At 60.6% G+C, this 20,448-nt stretch overlaps 1 protein-coding gene across 1 annotated transcript in view; it reads right to left on the bottom strand.

The window, feature by feature from the left end:
- Nucleotides 1-10,337: 10,337 nt before the first annotated feature.
- NFAM1 (NFAT activating protein with ITAM motif 1) overlaps nt 10,338-20,448 on the bottom strand; it is a 30,593-nt gene continuing 20,482 nt past the window's right edge. The window contains exons 5-6 of the mRNA XM_080660829.1: nt 12,125-12,211; nt 10,338-10,784 (exon numbers count right to left, since the gene is read on the bottom strand). Of these exons, the coding sequence (XP_080516955.1) occupies nt 10,725-10,784; nt 12,125-12,211 (147 nt within the window). The 3' untranslated portion in view covers nt 10,338-10,724. The remainder of the gene's footprint in view (nt 10,785-12,124; nt 12,212-20,448) is intronic.

A 20,448-nucleotide genomic window follows, 5' to 3' on the forward strand; every position in this document is an offset into this window, starting at 1 on the left:
AGCCTGCTGGGCCCTCTCCCTCCCTGGGCCCCTCCTCTCTAAATCACAGGGGAAGTGAGAAGCACTCTGCTCCAACCAGGCTGTCTTGCCCACCGCTGAGGGTGTGGGGGCATGTGGGAGGAGCCACGAAAGCTATCATTAAGCAAACTAACTTGAGCAGGCATGCTATTCTGGGGGGATGGCAGCCCCTGGCAACCCCTCAGGTGGGTCCTATGGATTGTGAGGTGGTCTCTGATAAGGGATGGGGAAAAGGCCTCCTCTGACAAAGGAGGGTGTAGGAGCTGTTCCCGCAGTTGGGTGGGGAGCCTTAATTGACCACGAAGATGCTGAGACCCTGGGCAGCAGCTGGGTTAAGGCGTCAGAAGATACAGCTCGGTGGCGCAGTGCGTTCCCGTGTCCCTGTCTGCACATGACCTCTTATAAAGACACCAGCCATTGCCTGGCTGGCGTGGCTCAGTGGTTGAGCATCGACCTGTAAACCAGGAGGTCAGGGTTCAATTCCCAGTCGGGGCACATGCCCAGGTTGAGGGCTCAATCCCCCGTGTGGCAGTCGATCAATGACTCTCTCTCATCATTGATGTTTCTCTCTATCTCTCCCTCTCCATTCCTCTCTGAAATCAATCATATACTTTTTTTTAAAGACACCAGCCTTTGGATTTAGGGCTCATCCTAATCCAGTATGACCTCCTGTGGATTACATTCACAAGAACCCCATTTCTAACTCAGGTTACAGTCCCAGGTACCGCTATGTCTTGGGGAAACATGATACAACCCACAACAAAGCTCAATCAGGAGAAGACATTCTGGCCAGAGGCTGTGAGGCTGCTAGCTGCCACTGCTCTCCTGCCACTTACCCCTGCTCATCTCCGTTCTGGTACCCGGCAGCTGCCTGAACAGCCGGGAGGGAGCTGGCCCTCTGCACATCAGGCCTTCTCAGGCCTCCCCTTCCAGCAGACCCTGCCCAGTCCGGGGCCCTGGGGAGAGCCCAGCCTGCCTGTCCCTCCTCCCACTACCTGCCTGGTCCCTGCCCCCCACCGGAATCCCGCATACAAGATGGACAAGGACAATAAAAGCTGTTTCACAAGCAGGTGGTGATTAATTGCCAAGTTAATTAAAGAGGCAGTAATTACACTCAGATTTCAGAGGAAGGAGCGATATCGTAGGCAGGGATGGGCGGTCAGCCTAAGCCTCCCCAAAAGGATCTGAAAAGGCAGGAAAAATAAAATATTTTTTAAAAAGTGAGTGCTTCCACCGTAGCTAACAGGTTTTGTCCGAATCAGGTGGGGTGGGGGTGGGGCTTAGATTTTTAAACTTGTTTCTGTGCTTTCCCATGTCTTTGAAATATTTAAAAGGGGAAGGGTAAGTACAGCTAACCTCCAGTTTGGGGTGTTATAAATGGTCTCAAATACCTCGCATTGCGCCTCTCACTTGACACAATGGAGAGGACCTTAAGATTATGTATAAACGGAACCCCGTTTGCCCACCCAGCACATCCTAACGCCAGCGATGCTCTATCTTCATTTCTGATTGATTTTCCTTGGCAGAGGCACAGAATTCTTTGCTTTAAGTGTCAAGCTCTCTCTGTCAAGTAGTTAATGACCTATAAAGCACTTAAAACATACTGGAGGAGATGCTATTTGGAGGCACCCTGTGGTGTACCCTCTCCTATTGTCAGTAATCACCACTCATTTATTTGCTCTTATTGGTTTGGAATTTGCTATCAGGTTTCCCTAAAGCGGAGCCCACCGGGAAAGGCTCAATGCCATATGGATCCAGATGGGTGCTGGGGTTGGGGGCCCTGGTCACCTCTTGGTACACCTTCCCTAACTACCTCATTCATCCTGCAGCTGTGGCCACTATGACCTTCCCAGTTTTTCCTTACCACCTGTCTGCACCCTTGACCTGTCTCCTGAGTCCTGACCCATTCTGTTGTCTTTGGGACACCTCCTCCTGGTTGCCACCAGGATTTCTCCTTACTTTGCAGCTCCACGTCTGTGCTTCTGGTCTTGTTTGCTGAAACCAGCCTCTGTCCATTGGATGGGGGCATGGACACCCCTTCACCCTTATGCCTTGAGGCCAGCAAGTCAGCAGGTCTTGTTGGCCTCCGCTCTGAAATGGCTCTAAAGTCTGGTCCCCTACCCCAACCTCCGCCTCCTTGACACAGCCCCAGCCCCTTAAGCTTTTGCCTATCTCAGCAGCTTCCAAATTGGAACAGGCCACCCTCCCCGGAGCCGCTCGCTCGAGTGGCCTCCTGAAGAACAGTGTAAGGGATTTTGTTCTCCTGCTCCCCAATCTCCATGTGCTCCTCAGGCCTCCGCCTGGCATCCCAAGCCCTTTACAACCTAGGCCTGGTTTCATCTCCCCGAGCGCCTCCCCTTCCCCGCCATCTCACTCCCTCCACCTTCAGGCCGTTGTTCATAACATCCCCCGCCCCCCCCCCCCCCTCCAGCTACCCTCATCCTCCGAGGCCTACTTCCAGGAAGCCTTCCTTGGTGCGCTCAGGGGGAGTGACTGCTCCCCTGGGGCTCCTGAGGGCCTTACCACAATGTGCTTCCCCTGGGTTCCTGTGCGCCTGCCTGGTCACTCATTCAGGGTCACCTATTGACTGTCCCCTGGGAGAGGCGTCGTTGGGAACATCAGCTTGGGATTCAGACAGGCCCGAGTTCAAATCTGGCTTTGTACCTTACTGGCTGAGGGACCTTGGGCACTCGCTACTCCTCTCTAAGCCTCAGGTCCCTTCTCTGCCATCCCCAGGCACCTGCCCCAACTGGAGGAGGGTGCTAGCCTGACGAGGTCCGTGCTGAGTGACAGATGAGGCCCAAGGTCAGGTGAGCAGAGGCCATGGTGACAGCAGCCTCCAGCTGAGAGCTACGGGAGGCATCCACAGGAGCCAGGGCTGGGGGGGGAGGGGGTGCCTGGACCAGGGCGGAGCAGGGCTTCTCCAGGAGGACCCAGCCTGCAAGGCTGAACAGACCCTTCAGGAGGGAGAGCGGGTTTGTGTCATGGGTTTCTGTAACCAGTTACCACAAACGTGGTGGCTTAACACAGCACACATTTATTCTCTTACAGTTCTGGAAGCCAGAAATCCAAAGCCAGTGCCACCGGGCGGACACCAAGGTGTCAGCAGGGCCACCTCCATCCAGAGGCTCTGCTTCGTTGCCTTTCCAGCTTCTGGAGCCTCATTCCCGGGCTCGTGGTCCCTTCCTCCGCGTTCAAAGCCAGCAGCTCAGCATCTGCAAATCCTTCTGACTCCAAGTCCCATTGCCTCTGCTTCTGTTATCTCCCTCTGAACCCTCTTATCATCCAGGGCAATCTCCCCATCTCAAGACCCTCAGTCACACTGCAAAGTCTTTCACGGGTTCCAGGGATCAGGCTGTGGGCATCGTGGGCGTGGGCATTATTCCACCCTCCACACAAGGCACAAGCTCTGAAGTTCCTCCTGGGGCTGGAAGCTCAGCTACACCATCTGCCACTGGGTGGCCTTGGGCAAGTTGCTACATCTCTCTGATCCTCAGTTTCCTTATCTATGAAACTAGAGGCCCGGTGCATGAAATTTGAGCACGGGCAGGGTCCCTAGGCCTGGCTGGCAATCAGGGCCTTCCTTCGTTCCGTGCTGCCCCCTGGTGGTCAGCGCACGTCAGAGTGAGTGATCGAACTCCCGATCTCCCGGTGGAACTCCCAAGGGGACACGTTGCATATTAGCCTTTTATATATATAGATGGGAACAGTGTCTAGCTCCAGATAAGAACTTAATAAGCATTTAATTATTAGGCAGAGGGAGCTTCATATGCCAGAGCCTGGAGGTTGGGAGAGGCTGCACAGGAAGGGCAGGAAAGGGGACAGGGCAGGGCGGCTCAGGTGAAGGGGTGAAGGGGTGAAGGGGTGAAGGGGTGAAGGGGTGAAGGGGTGGAGGGCGGAGCTGGATCTGGTCCCAGGGAGGTGTGCACATGTGTGTATGCTCTGACCGAAAGTGTTTAAATGGGGCAGATTTTGTTTCCTCTTACTGAGATATAATTCACATATCACAAAATTCACCCTTTTAAAGTGTACAATTCAGAGCTTTTTAGCATAGTCGCAAGGTTGTGCAACCATCAGCACCATCTAATTCCAGAACATTTTCATCACCTCGTAAAGAAACCCCATCCCTGCTAGCAGGCCCCAAAGGCGGGTGGTTCTGGGATGGAGCGTCCGGAAGCTCCCCACCATCTCCAACCCCAGGCTTGAACCCAGAAAGAAGACAGCTGCATCCTCCAGCACTGAGATGGGGGGCAGGAGTGGCTGAGGGGCCCCACCAACCTGGGCTCAATTCTCGGCCCCCCCCCAGCCCCTCACTTCATCAGAGGAAGCAGAGCCAGGAGACTGCACGGGCAGAGGCGGGGTGGGGACAGGAGGCGGAGGGCGGAGGGCGGAGGGCGCTCACTGTACCCACCACACGTACCATTTTCATATCTGGACCTGGTCACTTGGCTCCAGAACCCCCCTCTGGGACTCACTGCACAGACTGGTCCTAACAGTTGGAGGCCGGCAGCTCTCCTGGCTCCACCCTCCCCACACACAGCACCGAGGGCTCCCCCTACAGGGAGGCAGTACCTGTAGGGCAACTGGAGGAAGTTGGGGGGCATTTGAGGCTGGGCCCTAAAAGCCCGGAGTAGGGAACTTTTCAAGAGCCTGAGCAGCCCCGAGCCTCCCCTACTGACCCAGCCTCAGGGGGCTTCTCCAGTGCTCCCTGCACGCCCCCCGGGCCTAGCTTTGCTGGTTGCTTGGAGGGCCCGAGGCCCCACACCGTCAGGGCTGTCTGGCCTCGCCTGGAGCCAGCTGAGCGGGAGGGAAGGCCATCTGGCGAGGCGAGGGACAGCAGTCGACGCTGCAGAGCCGGCTGAGGCCTCCCCCGGCAGTGACAGGGGCTTCTGGGATCAATTAGCAGAACCACCCTGACAGGGCTCAGGGCCCCTGACGCACGCTCCACAGGCACGTGGCATCGATCGGAGCCTCTGACAGCCCAGGCAGCCAGGAGGTGAAGCCGGGCTGCGGCTGGCCTGTCTCCTGGGCCGGGGCCGGGGCCTGGCCTCGCCTCCAGCAGCCCTGCACAGAGCCCGCCCCTGCCCACCAGGCGGAGGGGCTGGCCTCCCAATACCCGCACTGTCATTGTTGTGCCTCTCCAGCTGTGGGTGCTGCGCACGGCTGTCTCCGTTTTCACATGTGTCAAATGGGTCACGTGCTAATTAGAGATCACTTCCTGGAAATTAGGGGCGGGGGCGGGGGCGGGGGGAGGAGAATCATTCTCCCTCTTTTGTCAAGAACTGGCACTCAATCTCCAGCCAAGGAAAAGGTGCACTTGCTCTTTAAACAAGTGGCTCATCAGCCCTCTGAGGAGTCAGGCACAGAAAGAGACAAGCAAGGTGTCCCCCAAGGAGCCTCATTTCTGACAAGCTCCCTCTGGCCCAAGTCACCCCAAGGCCCATCCATGCTCCCTCTGAATCTGAGCAGGAATTCCTGCTCAAGTGCCCCCTCTTCCATGAAGCCTTCCCTAAAGCACCCTCCCCCACCAAGCAGTTCATGCATTGCTCTGACCTCCTTTCGTTGAATCAGTTCACACATATCCATCTCCCCAGGAGGCTCTGGCTTCCAGAGCACAGGGGCAGGGGTGGGGGGGACTAAATGGGTGGGCTGAAGGAGGAAGGAAGGGGGGACTAGGGAGAAAACCAGGTCAGCTGGGACCCACGGTGGGAACCAGGTACAGGGCTGTGCCCTGAGCCAAGGGCAGTGAGGCCAGCCAGCGTGGTCCCCTGGCCTGTGGCACTCGCTGGGGAATGGGGATGGGGTGGGCAAAGGGGTGACAGAAAAAAGCCTGCTCCTCCTCGGCCCCTCGGGGTCCACAAAGTGGTAAAATTAAACCCTCTCCAGATATAGCCTTTGCAAGTAGGTTTTCAGGTAGCGAGAGGATTGTGAGTGGGGAACAATGCCAATTACAGCAGCATTATCCCAGATTATAAAGCTTCCAAGAGGCGGCTCACACCTCCAGGCGAGCTGCGCCTGAAATTGCCAAGGAGGCCGGGGATCCAAATGTCTAGGGCGGCCTGAGACCAGGCCCCTCCACCTCTCCTGACTCCATCTGCCCAAGGAAATAGACCGCTGTGGTGGGGGGTGGGGGGGGGAGGGAGGACACCCCGACTCCCACAGTTCTGAGATACCGGGTATGAGCAGCGTAAGCTGACAGGCCATCTCGGAAGAAAATTCGTCCCTTTGCGGGCCTCCCCCACCCTGGATGCACCAAGCCCTCTAAGGCTCCTTCTGTCCCCCTCCCCGCCCCGGAACCCCCCTCCACTGACCCAAGGAGGCAGCGAGACTGTACACAGTCGGAGCCAGCCCAGCGATGCCCCCTCTGGGCCATATGACCTTTAGCTAGTCTGCTTCTCTGGACCATCTGCTTTGGTAAAAGGGGGAGACAAGCCCCCACTTCACAGGGCGTTTGCAGGAGTGAGATGCTGCGGATAAACAGCCTGGGGAGCAGAGACCAGCCCTGCCTGGCGCTGAGGACCCGGCGGCGCCTGTGAGAGCCGTCCGGCCCTGACAGCTTGCCCGTGTCCGCGGATGCTCCCTGCAGCCCCTGCGGTGACGCTGAGAAATTGTGAACAGCGGCCAAGGCCATGACGGGAGCCTGATCGAATTAGGGTCCTGGGCCTGTGAATCCCTCGCTGTGAGCCGAGCCCGCGGCTCTGATGAGCTGTCACCGGCAGACTGCCACCACGGGGGCTGCGTGAACAAAGCAAGGCCAATAACTCCTACAGAAGGTGCCATGTAAGCGCTTCAGAACCCCACACGAGGACGGCCCAGCTTATGTGCTTGTGCATGTGCATCTACGTGTGTCAGGGCAACAACAGCGGCCTGCCCGGAAGGGAACACACCCAAATGACTCAGGGGTCAGCTCCGGGAAGGGTTGGGATGGAGGATCTGAGGTGGCAACAGCATCGAAGGAATTTCACTTTCCTTGGTTTGTTGTACTGCGACAGGCGCCCACCTCACCTGCGTAGATACCTTAAAAAATACATACTGCCTGGCAGTGTGGCCCAGTGGTTGAGCGCTGACCTATGAACCAGGAGGTCACGGTTCGATTCCCAGTCAGGGCACATGCCCAGGTTGTGGACTCGATCCCTGGTGTGGGGCGTGCAGGAAGCAGCGATCGATGATTCCCTCTCATCATTGGTGTTTCCATCTCTCTCCCCCCTCCCTTCCTCTCTGAAGTTAATACAAATACATTTTTTAAAAATACATACTAACGCCTAGGGCAGAGGGCAGGGCCTGACCCAGGCTCGGTCAAGGCTCGGAGGCTGTGGTTACGACGGCAGGTCAGGGAGGCCTGGGAAGGAAGGTGTCTCGGTGCCTCATGCCAGGTCCCCAACTCTTGGAGTCTGGATTCGGGACTGCAGAGGCCCCGCAGGTGGACAAGGGACATCCGCTGACACCCAGGAGGGACAGAGAGACGCACTCCATCAGCCGGCTGGGCCGAGGCCTCAGCCCCCTCCTGGCTGAGCGCTCTGCCAAGAAAATGATTGAATGACATAAAAATCCATCCCGGAAACCCCAGAGGCACCCTCAGGGTGGAGCGCGGCCTTTCAATGCAAAGGTAAAAAAAAGGGCAAATTTGCCTGTAACTTGATTTCAGGTTAGTGACGGCTGGTGGCCAAAAGGCAGTGGCTGTGCCTGGCGGAGCACCCCGGCCCTTGCCAAGGACCCGCGATGCTGGCTGTGAAGGTGGGGTTCCCTGTGCACCCGGCACGTGTTCCCATGGAAACTCTGCTTTGCAGAATCCTCTGGAAATTGTTGCCTGGGAGGGGCCACCGCTCACTTCCCACACCCGCTCTGCAGCTCGGTTTCCAGCGATGGCTTCTGCGGCAAGTGCAGAGGGAGCAGGGCAGAGGGAGGGCTTCAGGGTGCCGGGAGCGCAAGGGCAGGCCCCTCCGGAGAGCATCCTGAGACCCCCTTCAATGGGGCCGGGGCCGGGGCCGGGGCGGACAGGGCAGCAGCACCAGCGGCCTGGCCCTCAGGGCTGCCTGGGGCCTCTCCTGGCAGTTCTAGGCCCGGGTCTACCCCCAGGGTGGCTGCCATCCACCTTAGGGTCCAAGGCTCCCTGCTCCTGGGACTCACTTGCTCCCCATCAGGCTCCCTTCCCGGGGCACTCTCTCCACTGCTCTCCTTCTCTAGCCCCTCCTGAGCACCCCCCCATACACACAGGTGCTCCCTTTGGGGCAGCCACAGAGCCTGGGGCCCCAGCCCCCAGGAGACCTGACTCCTCCACGCTGCCTCCTGCAGCCGGCTTTTCCTGAAGGATTTGTGGGGAAGGGAAGACACGCCAGGCCCCCCATGCCCTCTGCACCCCGCTGAGCCTGTGCAGAGCAGGGCTCCCCATCTGTCCCCTCTGAGCAACGCTGAGAGGCCTTGCCTGTCACTGAGACCCAGCTCAAGCGGACATGGCTGCTGAGAGGCGGAACTGGAGGGGCCCAGCCACAGCCCCCAAGTGACCGTCAAGGTGGTCCCTCTCTCCTCTCCACCCTCAGTCACACCCAGGCTACCAGCCCCCTTTCTGCCACCTGCACCCACTGGGGTAATCTGCCACCCCTCGTCCAGGCTCTCAGTCCTGGGGGTGGAGGGGGGGCTCTCAGTCCTGGGGGTGGAGGGGGGTCTCAGTCCTGGGGGTGGAGGGGAGTCTCTCAGTCCTGGGGGTGGAGGGGGGGGCTCTCAGTCCTGGGGGTGGAGGGGAGTCTCTCAGTCCTGGGGGTAGAGGGGGGGCGCTCTCAGTCCTAGGGGTAGAGGGGGGAGCTCTCAGTCCTGGGGGTGGAGGGGGGGGCTCTCAGTCCTGGGGGTGGAGGGGAGACTCTCAGTCCTGGGGGTGGAGGAGGGGGGGTCTCTCAGTCCTGGGGTTGGAGGGGGGTCTCTCAGTCCTGGGGGTGGAGGGGGGCGGGGAGGTGCTCAGTCTTCTTTGCTCCACACCTGGAGTCCCAGAACTCTTCCCACACACACACCCCCACCCTCGCCCGTGTCAAAGCCCCTCCAAGGGTCCCCCACTTCACCCTGACCCTCCTCCTCCTGCTGCCTCTGTCCTGCTCACATGAAAGCCGCCTGGCTCCCAGCCTGCCCTGAACCAGGCTCAGCTCCGGGGCAATGTCCGCTCCCCAGCGGTGACTGGTGGGTCCCTGAGACCCCGGGAGCCACCGGAGGAGCTGGGATTCTGTTCCAGGTGAGGCGGGAGCGGTGGGAGGTTGGAGCACAAGGAGGGACAGGACCCGCGTGGAGAGGAGTGTGGGGGCAGGGCAGCCTGCTGGGGCCTGGAGCCCAGTGTGGGGGTAACCCTGCAGGCTCCCCTCTACCCTCGGAGCCAACTGGAAAAGGCTGAGTTCCAGCCAGAGGCCTGGGGCCCAGGGGCTGAGGGCGAGAGGCCCGGGAAGTCTCCTGTCACCCGCCAGAGGGGTGGGCGCTTCTTCCGGAAGTCAGCCCATAGCCCCCCTCTACCCCCAGAATTTCTACCAGGGTCCGGGCCCCCCACCCTTCCCTACACATTGGAGGTTTGTGTGTGAGGGGCAGGTGGGGTGGGAGGGAGGACTGGCGTGTCCATTTTACAAATGAGAAAACAATGGGAAGCCGAGGGAGGGGTGGGGACAGCCCAACAGCCTGGGTGATCTGACCCTTAGCTCCTGACTTCCTGCGAAATGGGCTTCCACTCATCACCAGGGGCTGCGGGGGGTGAAACGAGGGGCCATGTGCACACGGGGCCTGAGCTTCTGCAACATGAAGGGACCCCTCCACCCAGCCAGGGGAGGCCCCAGACACCAAACCATGGAGCTGGACCACGATGGAGAGGTGGCGGGAGGGAAGGGCTGTCCTGGATCCCCGGGGACCCTGGCCGGGTATAATGCAGACAAAGACAGAGGAGGTGGGTGGGGTCAGGATGGCCAGACAAAGGGGGTTTGGGGGACCAGGCCTTAGGGTGGAAGGAGGAGCAGCTGAGGCCCAAGGGTGGAGAAGGCTTGAGGAGCAGGGGGTAGGGAAGCAGTTGGCACCCCGGGTGCAAAGGGCCAGGCGGAGGGGAGACAAGCTTGGGGTCCTTGTTGGGGGGCAGAGAGCCTTAGGTTGTTCAGCTCCTGGTTAGCCAGCACCTCCCCTCCCCTGCTCAGGACAAGCTGGATCCCTTCCTCACCGGGTGCCGGGACCTCCCTGCTCCCGCCCAGGCCCTCGGCCACCTGCTCAGCCTCCAGCTCTGTCCCCAAGGCCAGTCCAGGGTCACCTTGTGCGGTCACCTGGTGCCTCTGGCCTCGGTGGGCGGGGGGCAGCGAGGTGGGGCATAGTCACCGTTGCTCCTTTATTTCCCACTCCTGTGCACACAGCACTGACACGGTCCCTGGCCGGGTCCCTCCTGAGAGTCTCGGGGGCCTTGAAGCCCGTGGTACCGGCTGGTGCCAAGAGAGCCCAGAGGCTGAGGAGGGCTCTGGGAATGGGGGGCCCACAAGAGCCCTTGAACACTGAGGAGGGACAAAGGCCTGGAGATGAGAAACACGCGGTGGCTGCCCCTGCGGGTGGGTGCAGCCCGAGGCAGGAAGGCCTAGAATGTGGGGGTGAGTGCCGGGCGCCCCCTGAGGCCTCACTCTTGGTCCCGATCAAGTCCTCTGGAGGGAGGGGCGGCCCCAGAGCCTCGGATCCACGGCGAGACCTATGGGCAGGCAGAGCTGGTCCTAGAGATTTTCGTAGACCAGGTTAAACTCACTCTCATCCTGAGATCTATGCGCATTCTCCTGGGGAAAGAAATGAAAGTAACAGGTAGGGGAAAGAACAAACTCACTAATCTGGTCCCAGTCAGAGGCCAACAAACTGTGGCTTCCTGCGTGGCTGTCCTGTCCCCAAGCCCTCCTCCAGCCTCTCCCCCTCACTCCCCCCACCCTGCTCTCTGCCCTCCTGCCCCTCCCCCACCCCACCCCTCCACCCCACCCCCATTGTTGCCTCGGGGCCTCCCCACATGCTCTTCCCTCTGTCTGGGCTGCTCCTTCAACACCACCCGTTCCCCCCAAACCTCCTACTCACCCTGCAGGGTTGCTCAGCACCCTCAAGACCCCCTCCCAGCCCTGGTCGGTCCCTCTCCAGAGCCCACCTCTCGGACGGGGCCATCTCTGTGTGTCTGTCGGCTCAGGGACCCTATTCTTTCAGCCCTCAGGCTCCTGGAGGGCAGGGGCATGTCTTGGCATCCTGGGCAGCACCCCAAGGCCGGGCCCAGGGTGGGCACTGCCTGGAATGGCCCAGACACCTTTGGGGGTCAAGGTCTAGTATAGGAAGAGCTTTGAGATTCACTAAACAGTACCAGCCTGGGCCCCCTGTGCCGGGGGAGACCGAGCATCAGCCCCTCTCACTTCCTGATGGCTCTTCCGAGGTGCCTGGGGGCCTACCCACCGCCCATGGTTCCTGTACCCGCCGAACAGCCCCTCCTGCTTCACGGGGCCCACATCTCTGTGGTAGATGATACCTCACTTGGAACGCATTTGAATTCAGGGCCACTCGGTTTTGCAGCCAAGTGTCACTCACCCACTTTACAGATGAGCAAACTGAGGTGTGAAAGAGAATGGTGATTAAGCGAAACGCCTTGGCCCCCAGCGTGACAATTAGGGAGCCCTGCCCAGGCCAGGCCAGGCCAGGCGGGCACCAGCTCAGACTCTGGCCCCTGACCTCAGCCAGCATCCGCCTGGAGGGCAGCTGGAGGACTAACACCCACGCCTGGCTGGCTAGTGCAGAGACGCCGCTGTGCCCAGTGGGAGCTACCATGGCACACATCACACGGGCGCCTGCGGGGTCCCCACTACAGCATCCGGCCCTCAGGGCCCATCCATGAGGTGAGTGCTGTCCGGCTCCTCAGTGCACAGGCAGGAGCCTCGGGCACAGAGGGCTGCCTTGGGCCCGGGCTGCCGGCTGGTCCGGGGTGGAGCGGGGGTTCCATCCTCCCAGTGCTCTTGGCGCCCGGCCAGTGCCTTGGGGGAGGGCTCCGATTCAACAGCAGGGCTCACCCCGTGGTCCTCTTTCCCCCCGTGTCACACCCGGGAGGGTCAGATGGAGCTCAGGGGAGGCAGGCTGGCTGCCCCCTGCTTACCTGGGAGAGAAAGCTCCTCCTGGCGGGCGGGCTGCTGGCCTCGCTCTGCATGCAGGCGTAGATCTCAGTGTCCTGGCGCTGCAGGGCCTGCAGGAGACGCGTGAGGGTCAGAGGGACGGGGACAGAGGGGCAGGGCCTGGCCCAGCAGCTGCGAGAGCTCAGAGGATGGGCAGAACCCTCTGGGCCATAGTCTGTGAGGGGATGCCCGCCTTGCCCGCCATGCCGTGCCCGGTCACACTGCCACCCGTGTACCTGCAGTCCCTCTCTGCACCCCTTTCCCGCTTGTACGGGGTGACTCCTCTCTGTCCCTCCCCTGCCACCTCCCTCACACCACCTCCAGGCTCCAGCCAGCAGACCCCAGACACCCGTGGCCATAGCGGCAATGATGCCCTCCTGCCAGCCACCCTTACTCCCCAGGCCCCAAACCCCTGCCCCTGTGAGGGCCCCACCCATCCACACCATCCAGACCTCCCGTAACGCCCACCCCAGCCGGCACTCACAGATGACCTGGCACCCATTGGGGGTCACACGCCTCTCTCATCAAGCTGTACCTGGTTAGTCTCTGGGTCTCGGAACCTATGGCTGTGCTTGGCACACTCGGAGACAGCACCAACAGATGCCACGAAGGGCTCCTTGCCCACCGGGTGTGTGCTTGGGACTACACACACTCTCGGCCCAGCTGTGAGCAGCCTGACCAGGGCCCTCAGGTAGAAAGACTAGGTTCAACTCGTAGCTCTGACACCTGCCAGCCATAGGCAACCCCTGAACCTTTCTGTGCCTCTGTTTCCTCGTCTGTAGAATGGGAATAATCACATCTATCTTGCAGGCTCAATGCACGATTAAATGAGATATTGTGCATGACGGGACCAGCACAGGGTCTGGAAAACAGTAGGTGCTTAATAACTGTTGAATCATCATCAGTTGAATGAGCATCAAAGGAGGCTTGACACCTCCCTCCCCTCTCTGTGGTCACAGCCTGGACCCTGCTTGGGACTCGGAGCAGAGCCACCAGCAGCCTCAGCAAGAGGCAGGAACCTTTCCTTCCCACATGTACATGTCATAGGGATGCCGGCTGGTTGCCAAGGAGGTGGTTTCCCTGGCAACAGGCAAGCAGGGGTTGCTGAGGCAGGCTGAGAGACAGGTGGTGCTCTGAGGCAAGAGAGGGGGGAGACGCAGAGGCGAGGAGGAAGCACTGAGAGGTACTGGGGCATGAAAACCGTGTAATAAACCATCGGGCTCTTGGGAGACCCTCATGTCGTGGCATCACTCACAGTGCTGGCAAGGTGGCCCTGGGGACCAGTTCAAGGACCTCCGAGCCCGAAAGAGGGTGGGTCTTGGGAGAGGGGCGTCAGCTCAGACTCGAGCCCCCGACTTCAGGCAGCAGTGGCCTGGGGGCAGCTAGAGGCCTGACACCCTCCACCTGATGGCCAGTGTAGGCGCTGCACTGCGCCCAGTGGGAGCTCTGACGGCAGTACTGTCAGGGCATCGTGCTTGCCCACAGCCCCGCCACCACCGCAACCTGGCGCGGGAATGGGGACTGTGCCTCAGTGGCCCTGAGCCTGTCCCCTCTGTCCACCCCGGCCTGGACCTCCGCAGATGTGTTCCTCCTCCACGCTGGACACGCCGGTCACAGAGAGAAGGGAGGAAAGGGCTCCTTGCTGACGGCCAGGCAGGGGAGCAGATCTGGGGTCCTCAGTGGCTCCCCCTCCCGCGTGTCCAGCCCACACGTGACACGTTAGCCCAGGGGTGTCGCAGGTCTCACAGCCCCTCAGTGTGGAGCCAAGATGGGAACTCAGGCCTCTGGCCTCCGGCTCCTTGTGCTCCCGTGTGGCCAGAGGCTTTCCGAGCCAGGGGAGAGCTCCCTGCCCAGGACCCCACAGTGGCAGCGGCGGTGCTGGCAGGAGCCGCTGGGGGCTGAGGACAGGGAGGGCTGCAGAGGGGCTGGCGGGCAGCAGCTGGCAGGGAAGCACTGACAGGTCCTGGCCTGCTGCTGCCTTTCATCCAGGTGTGACCTGCATCACCGGGCTGGGAAGTGCAGGCAGCCTCGGTGACAGGACAGCCTCAGGCTCTGAACCAGACCCCACTCCTTCCTCGGTAGTGAGGAGGCCTGCCTCCCTCAGGGTGTGCCTGCTGGGCGGGGAGGCCAGGCCTCCAGAAAGGGCTGCACTGGGCTGTGCTGGGCTGTGCTGTGCTGGGCTGTGCTGTGCTGTGCTGGGCTGTGCTGTGCTGGGCTGGGCTGTGCTGTGCTGTGCTGTGCTGGGCTGTGCTGTGCTGTGCTGGGCTGTGCTGTGCTGGGCTGGGCTGTGCTGTGCTGTGCTGTGCTGTGCTGTGCTGTGCTGTGCTGGGCTGGGCTGTGCTGTGCTGTGCTGTGCTGTGCTGTGCTGGGCTGTGCTGTGCTGTGCTGTGCTGTGCTGTGCTGGGCTGTGCTGTGCTGTGCTGTGCTGTGCTGTGCTGTGCTGGGCTGGGCTGTGCTGTGCTGTGCTGTGCTGGGCTGTGCTGGGCTGTGCTGTGCTGTGCTGTGCTGGGCTGTGCTGGGCTGTGCTGTGCTGTGCTGTGCTGTGCTGTGCTGTGCTGTGCTGTGCTGTGCTGTGCTGGGCTGTGCTGTGCTGTGCTGTGCTGTGCTGTGCTGGGCTGTGCTGTGCTGGGCTGTGCTGTGCTGGGCTGGGCTGTGCTGGGCTGGGCTGTGCTGTGCTGTGCTGTGCTGTGCTGTGCTGTGCTGTGCTGGGCTGTGCTGTGCTGTGCTGTGCTGTGCTGTGCTGGGCTGTGCTGGGCTGTGCTGTGCTGTGCTGTGCTGTGCTGTGCTGGGCTGTGCTGTGCTGTGCTGTTCTGGGCTGTGCTGTGCTGTGCTGTGCTGGGCTGTGCTGTGCTGGGCTGTGCTGGGCTGTGCTGTGCTGGGCTGTGCTGGGCTGTGCTGTGCTGTGCTGTGCTGGGCTGTGCTGTGCTGTGCTGTGCTGTGCTGTGCTGGGCTGTGCTGTGCTGGGCTGTGCTGTGCTGTGCTGTGCTGGGCTGTGCTGGGCTGTGCTGTGCTGGGCTGTGCTGTGCTGGGCTGTGCTGGGCTGTGCTGTGCTGTGCTGTGCTGTGCTGTGCTGGGCTGTGCTGTGCTGGGCTGTGCTGGGCTGTGCTGTGCTGTGCTGGGCTGTGCTGTGCTGGGCTGTGCTGTGCTGGGCTGTGCTGTGCTGTGCTGTGCTGGGCTGTGCTGTGCTGGGCTGTGCTGGGCTGTGCTGTGCTGGGCTGGGCTGTGCTGGGCTGTGCTGGGCTGGGCTGTGCTGTGCTGGGCTGTGCTGTGCTGTGCTGGGCTGGGCTGGGCTGTGCTGTGCTGGGCTGTGCTGTGCTGGGCTGTGCTGGGCTGGGCTGTGCTGTGCTGTGCTGGGCTGGGCTGGGCTGGGCTGTGCTGGGCTGTGCTGTGCTGGGCTGGGCTTGGCTGGGCTGGGCTGGGCTGTGCTGGGCTGGGCTGTGCTGGGCTGTGCTGTGCTGGGCTGTGCTGTGCTGGGCTGGGCTGTGCTGTGCTGGGCTGTGCTGTGCTGTGCTGTGCTGGGCTGTGCTGTGCTGTGCTGGGCTGGGCTGTGCTGGGCTGTGCTGTGCTGGGCTGGGCTGTGCTGTGCTGGGCTGTGCTGTGCTGTGCTGTGCTGGGCTGTGCTGGGCTGGGCTGTGCTGGGCTGTGCTGTGCTGTGCTGTGCTGGGCTGGGCTGGGCTGGGACTGTTTATCTGGCACCAGACCCTCCATATCCTTTGTCTCCTGCTGTCCAGTGGGCAATGGTGCCAACCTGAATGGCATTGGCCCTGGCAAAGCTGTGAAGTCAATGCCAGGCCTTCCTCCAGGCAGCCTGAGGCCAGAGCTGAAGCCAGGGCCTAACCCAGGGTCCTGGACATCGGCCCCTGTCATACCCACCCCCGACCAAGGCAGCCCAAGAGCTGTGCTCCCGTGGCTCCTCCTGGGGGCGGGGCTGAGAGCCAAGCTGTTTGGGAGGAGCAGGAGCAGTGGAGAAGGAGCGCCCGGCATGTCTGAGGGGAACAGCCCACTGCAGTGACAGGAGCTCAGGGAGGCAGAGCTGGCATAGCCCCCAGTGCAGGAGGAGCAGTGAGGAGCTGAGAGAAGTGGGAGGAGCGGGAGGAGTGGGAGGAGCAGGGAGGAGTGGGAGGAGCAGGAGGAGTGGGAGGAGCAGGGAGGAGTGGGAGGAGCAGGGAGGAGCTGGGAGGAGCAGGGAAGAGTGGGAGGAGCTGGGAGGAGCAGGGAGGAGCGGGAGGAGTGGGAGGAGCAGGGAGGAGTGGGAGGAGCAGGAAGGAGCTGGGAGGAGCAGGGAGGAGCGGGAGGAGTGGGAGGAGCAGGGAAGAGTGGGAGGAGCAGGGAGGAGCTGGGAGGAGCAGGGAGGAGTGGGAGGAGCTGGGAGGAGCAGGGAGGAGTGGGAGGAGCAGGAGGAGTGGGAGGAGCAGGGAGGAGTGGGAGGAGCAGGGAGGAGCAAGGAGGAGCAGGGAGGAGTGGGAGGAGCAGGGAGGAGCTGGGAGGAGCAGGGAGGAGTGGGAGGAGCAGAAGGAGTGGGAGGAGCAGGGAGGAGCAGGGAGGAGCTGGGAGGAGCAAGGAGGAGCAGGGAGGAGTGGGAGGAGCAGGGAGGAGTGGGAGGAGTGGGAGGAGCAGGGAGGAGTGGGAGGAGCAAGGAGGAGCAGGGAGGAGTGGGAGGAGCTGGGAGGAGCAGGGAGGAGCAGGGAGGAGCAGGGAGGAGCTGGGAGGAGCAGGGAGGAGCAGGGAGGAGTGGGAGGAGCAAGGAGGAGCAGGGAGGAGTGGGAGGAGCTGGGAGGAGCAGGGAGGAGCAGGGAGGAGTGGGAGGAGCAGGGAGGAGCTGGGAGGAGCAGGGAGGAGTGGGAGGAGCAGAAGGAGTGGGAGGAGCAGGGAGGAGTGGGAGGAGCAGGGAGGAGTGGGAGGAGCTGGGAGGAGCAGGGAGGAGCAGGGAGGAGCTGGGAGGAGCAAGGAGGAGCAGGGAGGAGTGGGAGGAGCAGGGAGGAGTGGGAGGAGCTGGGAGGAGTGGGAGGAGCAGGGAGGAGCAGGGAGGAGTGGGAGGAGCAGGGAGGAGCAGGGAGGAGCTGGGAGGAGCAAGGAGGAGCAGGGAGGAGTGGGAGGAGCAGGGAGGAGTGGGAGGAGCTGGGAGGAGCAGGGAGGAGTGGGAGGAGCAAGGAGGAGCAGGGAGGAGTGGGAGAAGCATGGAGGAGCAGGGAGGAGCAGGGAGGAGCTGGGAGGAGCAGGGAGGAGCTGGGAGGAGCAGGGAGGAGCGGGAGGAGCAGAAGGAGTGGGAGGAGCAGGGAGGAGTGGGAGGAGCAGGGAGGAGTGGGAGGAGCAGGAAGGAGCAAGGAGGAGCAGAAGGAGTGGGAGGAGTGGGAGGAGCAGGGAGGAGTGGGAGGAGCAGGGAGGAGTGGGAGGAGCAGAAGGAGTGGGAGGAGCTGGGAGGAGTGGGAGGAGCAGGGAGGAGTGGGAGGAGCAGAAGGAGTGGGAGGAGCTGGGAGGAGTGGGAGGAGCAGGGAGGAGCAGGAAGGAGTGGGAGGAGCAGGGAGGAGCTGGGAGGAAGTGGGAGGAGTGGGAGGAGCAGGGAGGAGCTGGGAGGAGCTGGGAGGAGTGGGAGGAGCAAGGAGGAGCAGGGAGGAGCAGGGAGGGCTAGGTGCAGGACTGAGGGCACCGGCCCAGGCAGGTGCACGGAGCCGAGGGGAGGTGTCTGGGAGCTGCGGAGGGAGAGTGGCACCACATGCTGATGCCCCCGCGTGCCCACTCTGTTCCCAGCACTGAATCCCACAGAGTCCTAGGCACCTGGAAGGCGAGAACAGTCCTCCACTCACCATATGGTAGATCGCTGAGCACCTACTGTGTGCTGGGCACTGGGCTGTGCAGGGTGGGGATGTGAGACAGACCGATCATGAGGGGGAAAGGTGGCCATAGGGCCAGGAAGATAGGGAGGTCGGGCCCTGGAGGGGCGGGGAGGTTGCCATTTCAATAGGAGGCCTTTTGGGGCGTCTGAGCAGGGAGCTGGGGGTGAGGGAGTGGCCACTCGGAGCAGAGGCACCGCCAACACCGAGGCCCGTGGGGGGACATGCCTGGTGTGTGGGAGCAGCAAGGAGGCCAGTGTGACTGGAGTGAGTGAGTGAGAGACGGACAGGGAGGGGTGTGAACGGAACCCGCGGGGGCCACACAGGCTGTGCCATTGACTCTGAGAGACAAGCCCCCTTGGAGAGGTGGCACCCTGAGAATGCTTCCCGCCTCCAGCTCCCAGGGTCCGCACCACCAGGGGCCCGCTGCGGGGCTCCCACCCGTCACCACGCGGAGGCCACACGGCCACGGGCTGCTCTGGCGCCAGAGCTCACAGCAGGGCCGCCTGCAGCTCCTGGCCTGGGGGACACAGCCTCCTGCACCTCGGGGCTCCCCGTGGCCTGGCTGACCCCAGGGCTTTCTGCTTCTCCGAGGACCCACACTCCCCAGGGCCTGAGCAGAGCAGATGCCGTCTGTCTAAGCTGGACACCGTCCCCCTGCTGTGGCTGGTGGGTGCAGGACAGACGGAGCGGCAGGGACCCTAACAGGCCGGCAGGTGGAAACCCAGGGTAGCCGGAGGCTGTGAGGGTCGGGCTCCAGATGCGCTCTGAGGCAGATGTGCTGATGGATCAGACATGAGCGGCGAAAGCAAGCCCCGCTAGGCCTGTAGCCCGAGCTCAGGAAGGGCGAGCCGCCACTCACCACCACGCAGGCTGAGAGAAACCAATGGAATGTCCAGAGAGAGTTGACCAGAGAGGCCTGGGCTGGAGACAGCCATTTGGGGGCCATCAGAGTGTGGAAGGTCTCGGAACCGAGAGGTGGAAGTGATCACCCAAGGAGGGGAGTGAAGACCAAAGAAAAGGGGTCCCAGGACTGCACCCCTTAGAGGTCAGGGGTCCAGTGGCCCCTCCCGAGAAACCCGTGAAGGAGGCTAAGGAGGTGTGGCAATGAGGGGAGGTGGGGTAAGGGAAGGGGCAATTAGGAGAGTGGAATGTTCCAGAAGCAAGTGAAGAAAGTGTGTCAGGGAGGAGGGAGAACTCAGTGGTCAGATGCTCCTGGTTGGTCAGGGAAGGTGAGGACCAGGAACTGGCCATTGGATTTCACGACACGGAGGTCAGTGGTGACCTTGAGAAGAAAGGTTTTAGGGAAGAGGAGGTGGGAAAGGAGAGAGAGACACTGATCATAGGGAGTCTGGCAGCTCCAGGAGTCTTGGAGAAAGCGGGATTGCTGGAAGGGGGTGTGGGCTCAGATGAGGAATTTAAGATGGAAGGAGTGATAGCATGTCTGCAAGCTGTCCACGTGATGTTGAATCATTAGCCCTGTCTCACAGATCATGGAACCAAGAGTCAGCTAGTTAAGTAGCAGAACTCAGAGCAAAACGAGTGGTCTCTGAGCCCGTCTGTCCGGCCCACTCCAAGTCCGTGCTGCTTAATAGGGAAGTTGGTACGAGAGCTTTCTTTCCCGTCTTAGTACATCATGAGCATCTCCCCACATGAACAAACAGCAAAAATTGACACAATTAAAAGGAGAAATACACAAATCTACAATCATATGGGCAGATTTTAACTCACTTCTCTTAACACCCGTTAGACTGAAGAAAAATATACGTAATATTTTAACAACATCAACTTGAGGTAACTGACATGTATGAACGCGTAGCCAGGTACAGTGCAAGTTCTTTTCAGGTACGCACAGAACATAGGCTGACCCGCAAAGCAAGTCTCAAAAGACTTCAGAGGATTAAAATCGTACAGAATTTATCCTCTGATCACAGTGGAATTGGTGAGAAATTTAAAAGACACACAGAATAATAACTAGAAAATAATTAAACATTTGAAAATTAAGCAAACCACATTTAAATCACCCATGGGGCAAGGAGGAAGTCTCCATGGACAATTTAAACTGAAAGATAATAAAAATATATCAAAACTTGCGGGATACAGGCATTGGTTAGAGCATCCTCCTGATACACCAAGGATGCAGGATTGATCCCCAGTCAGAGCATATACAAGAAACAACCAATGGATGCCTAAATAAGTGGAACAACAAATCTCTCTCTCTCCCAAAATAAATAAATAAAATGTTACATTTAAAAAAAACTTGTGGGATACAGCTAAAGCCACACATAAAGGGAAGTTCATAGTGTTAAGTACATATATTAGAAAAGAAGAAAGATTGAAAATCAATAATCTATCCATAGAGAGGAATATACAAAACTCCTTCCCCAGGGATAGGGGACAAGACAAGGATGCCTGCTATCAACACTCCTATTCACCGTCATACCAGAGGTCGTAGGCAGCGCAATAACGCAAGAAAA

Source organism: Plecotus auritus (assembly GCF_963455305.1).
Source record: "Plecotus auritus genome assembly, chromosome: 3".
Taxonomy (NCBI): Eukaryota; Metazoa; Chordata; class Mammalia; order Chiroptera; family Vespertilionidae; genus Plecotus; species Plecotus auritus.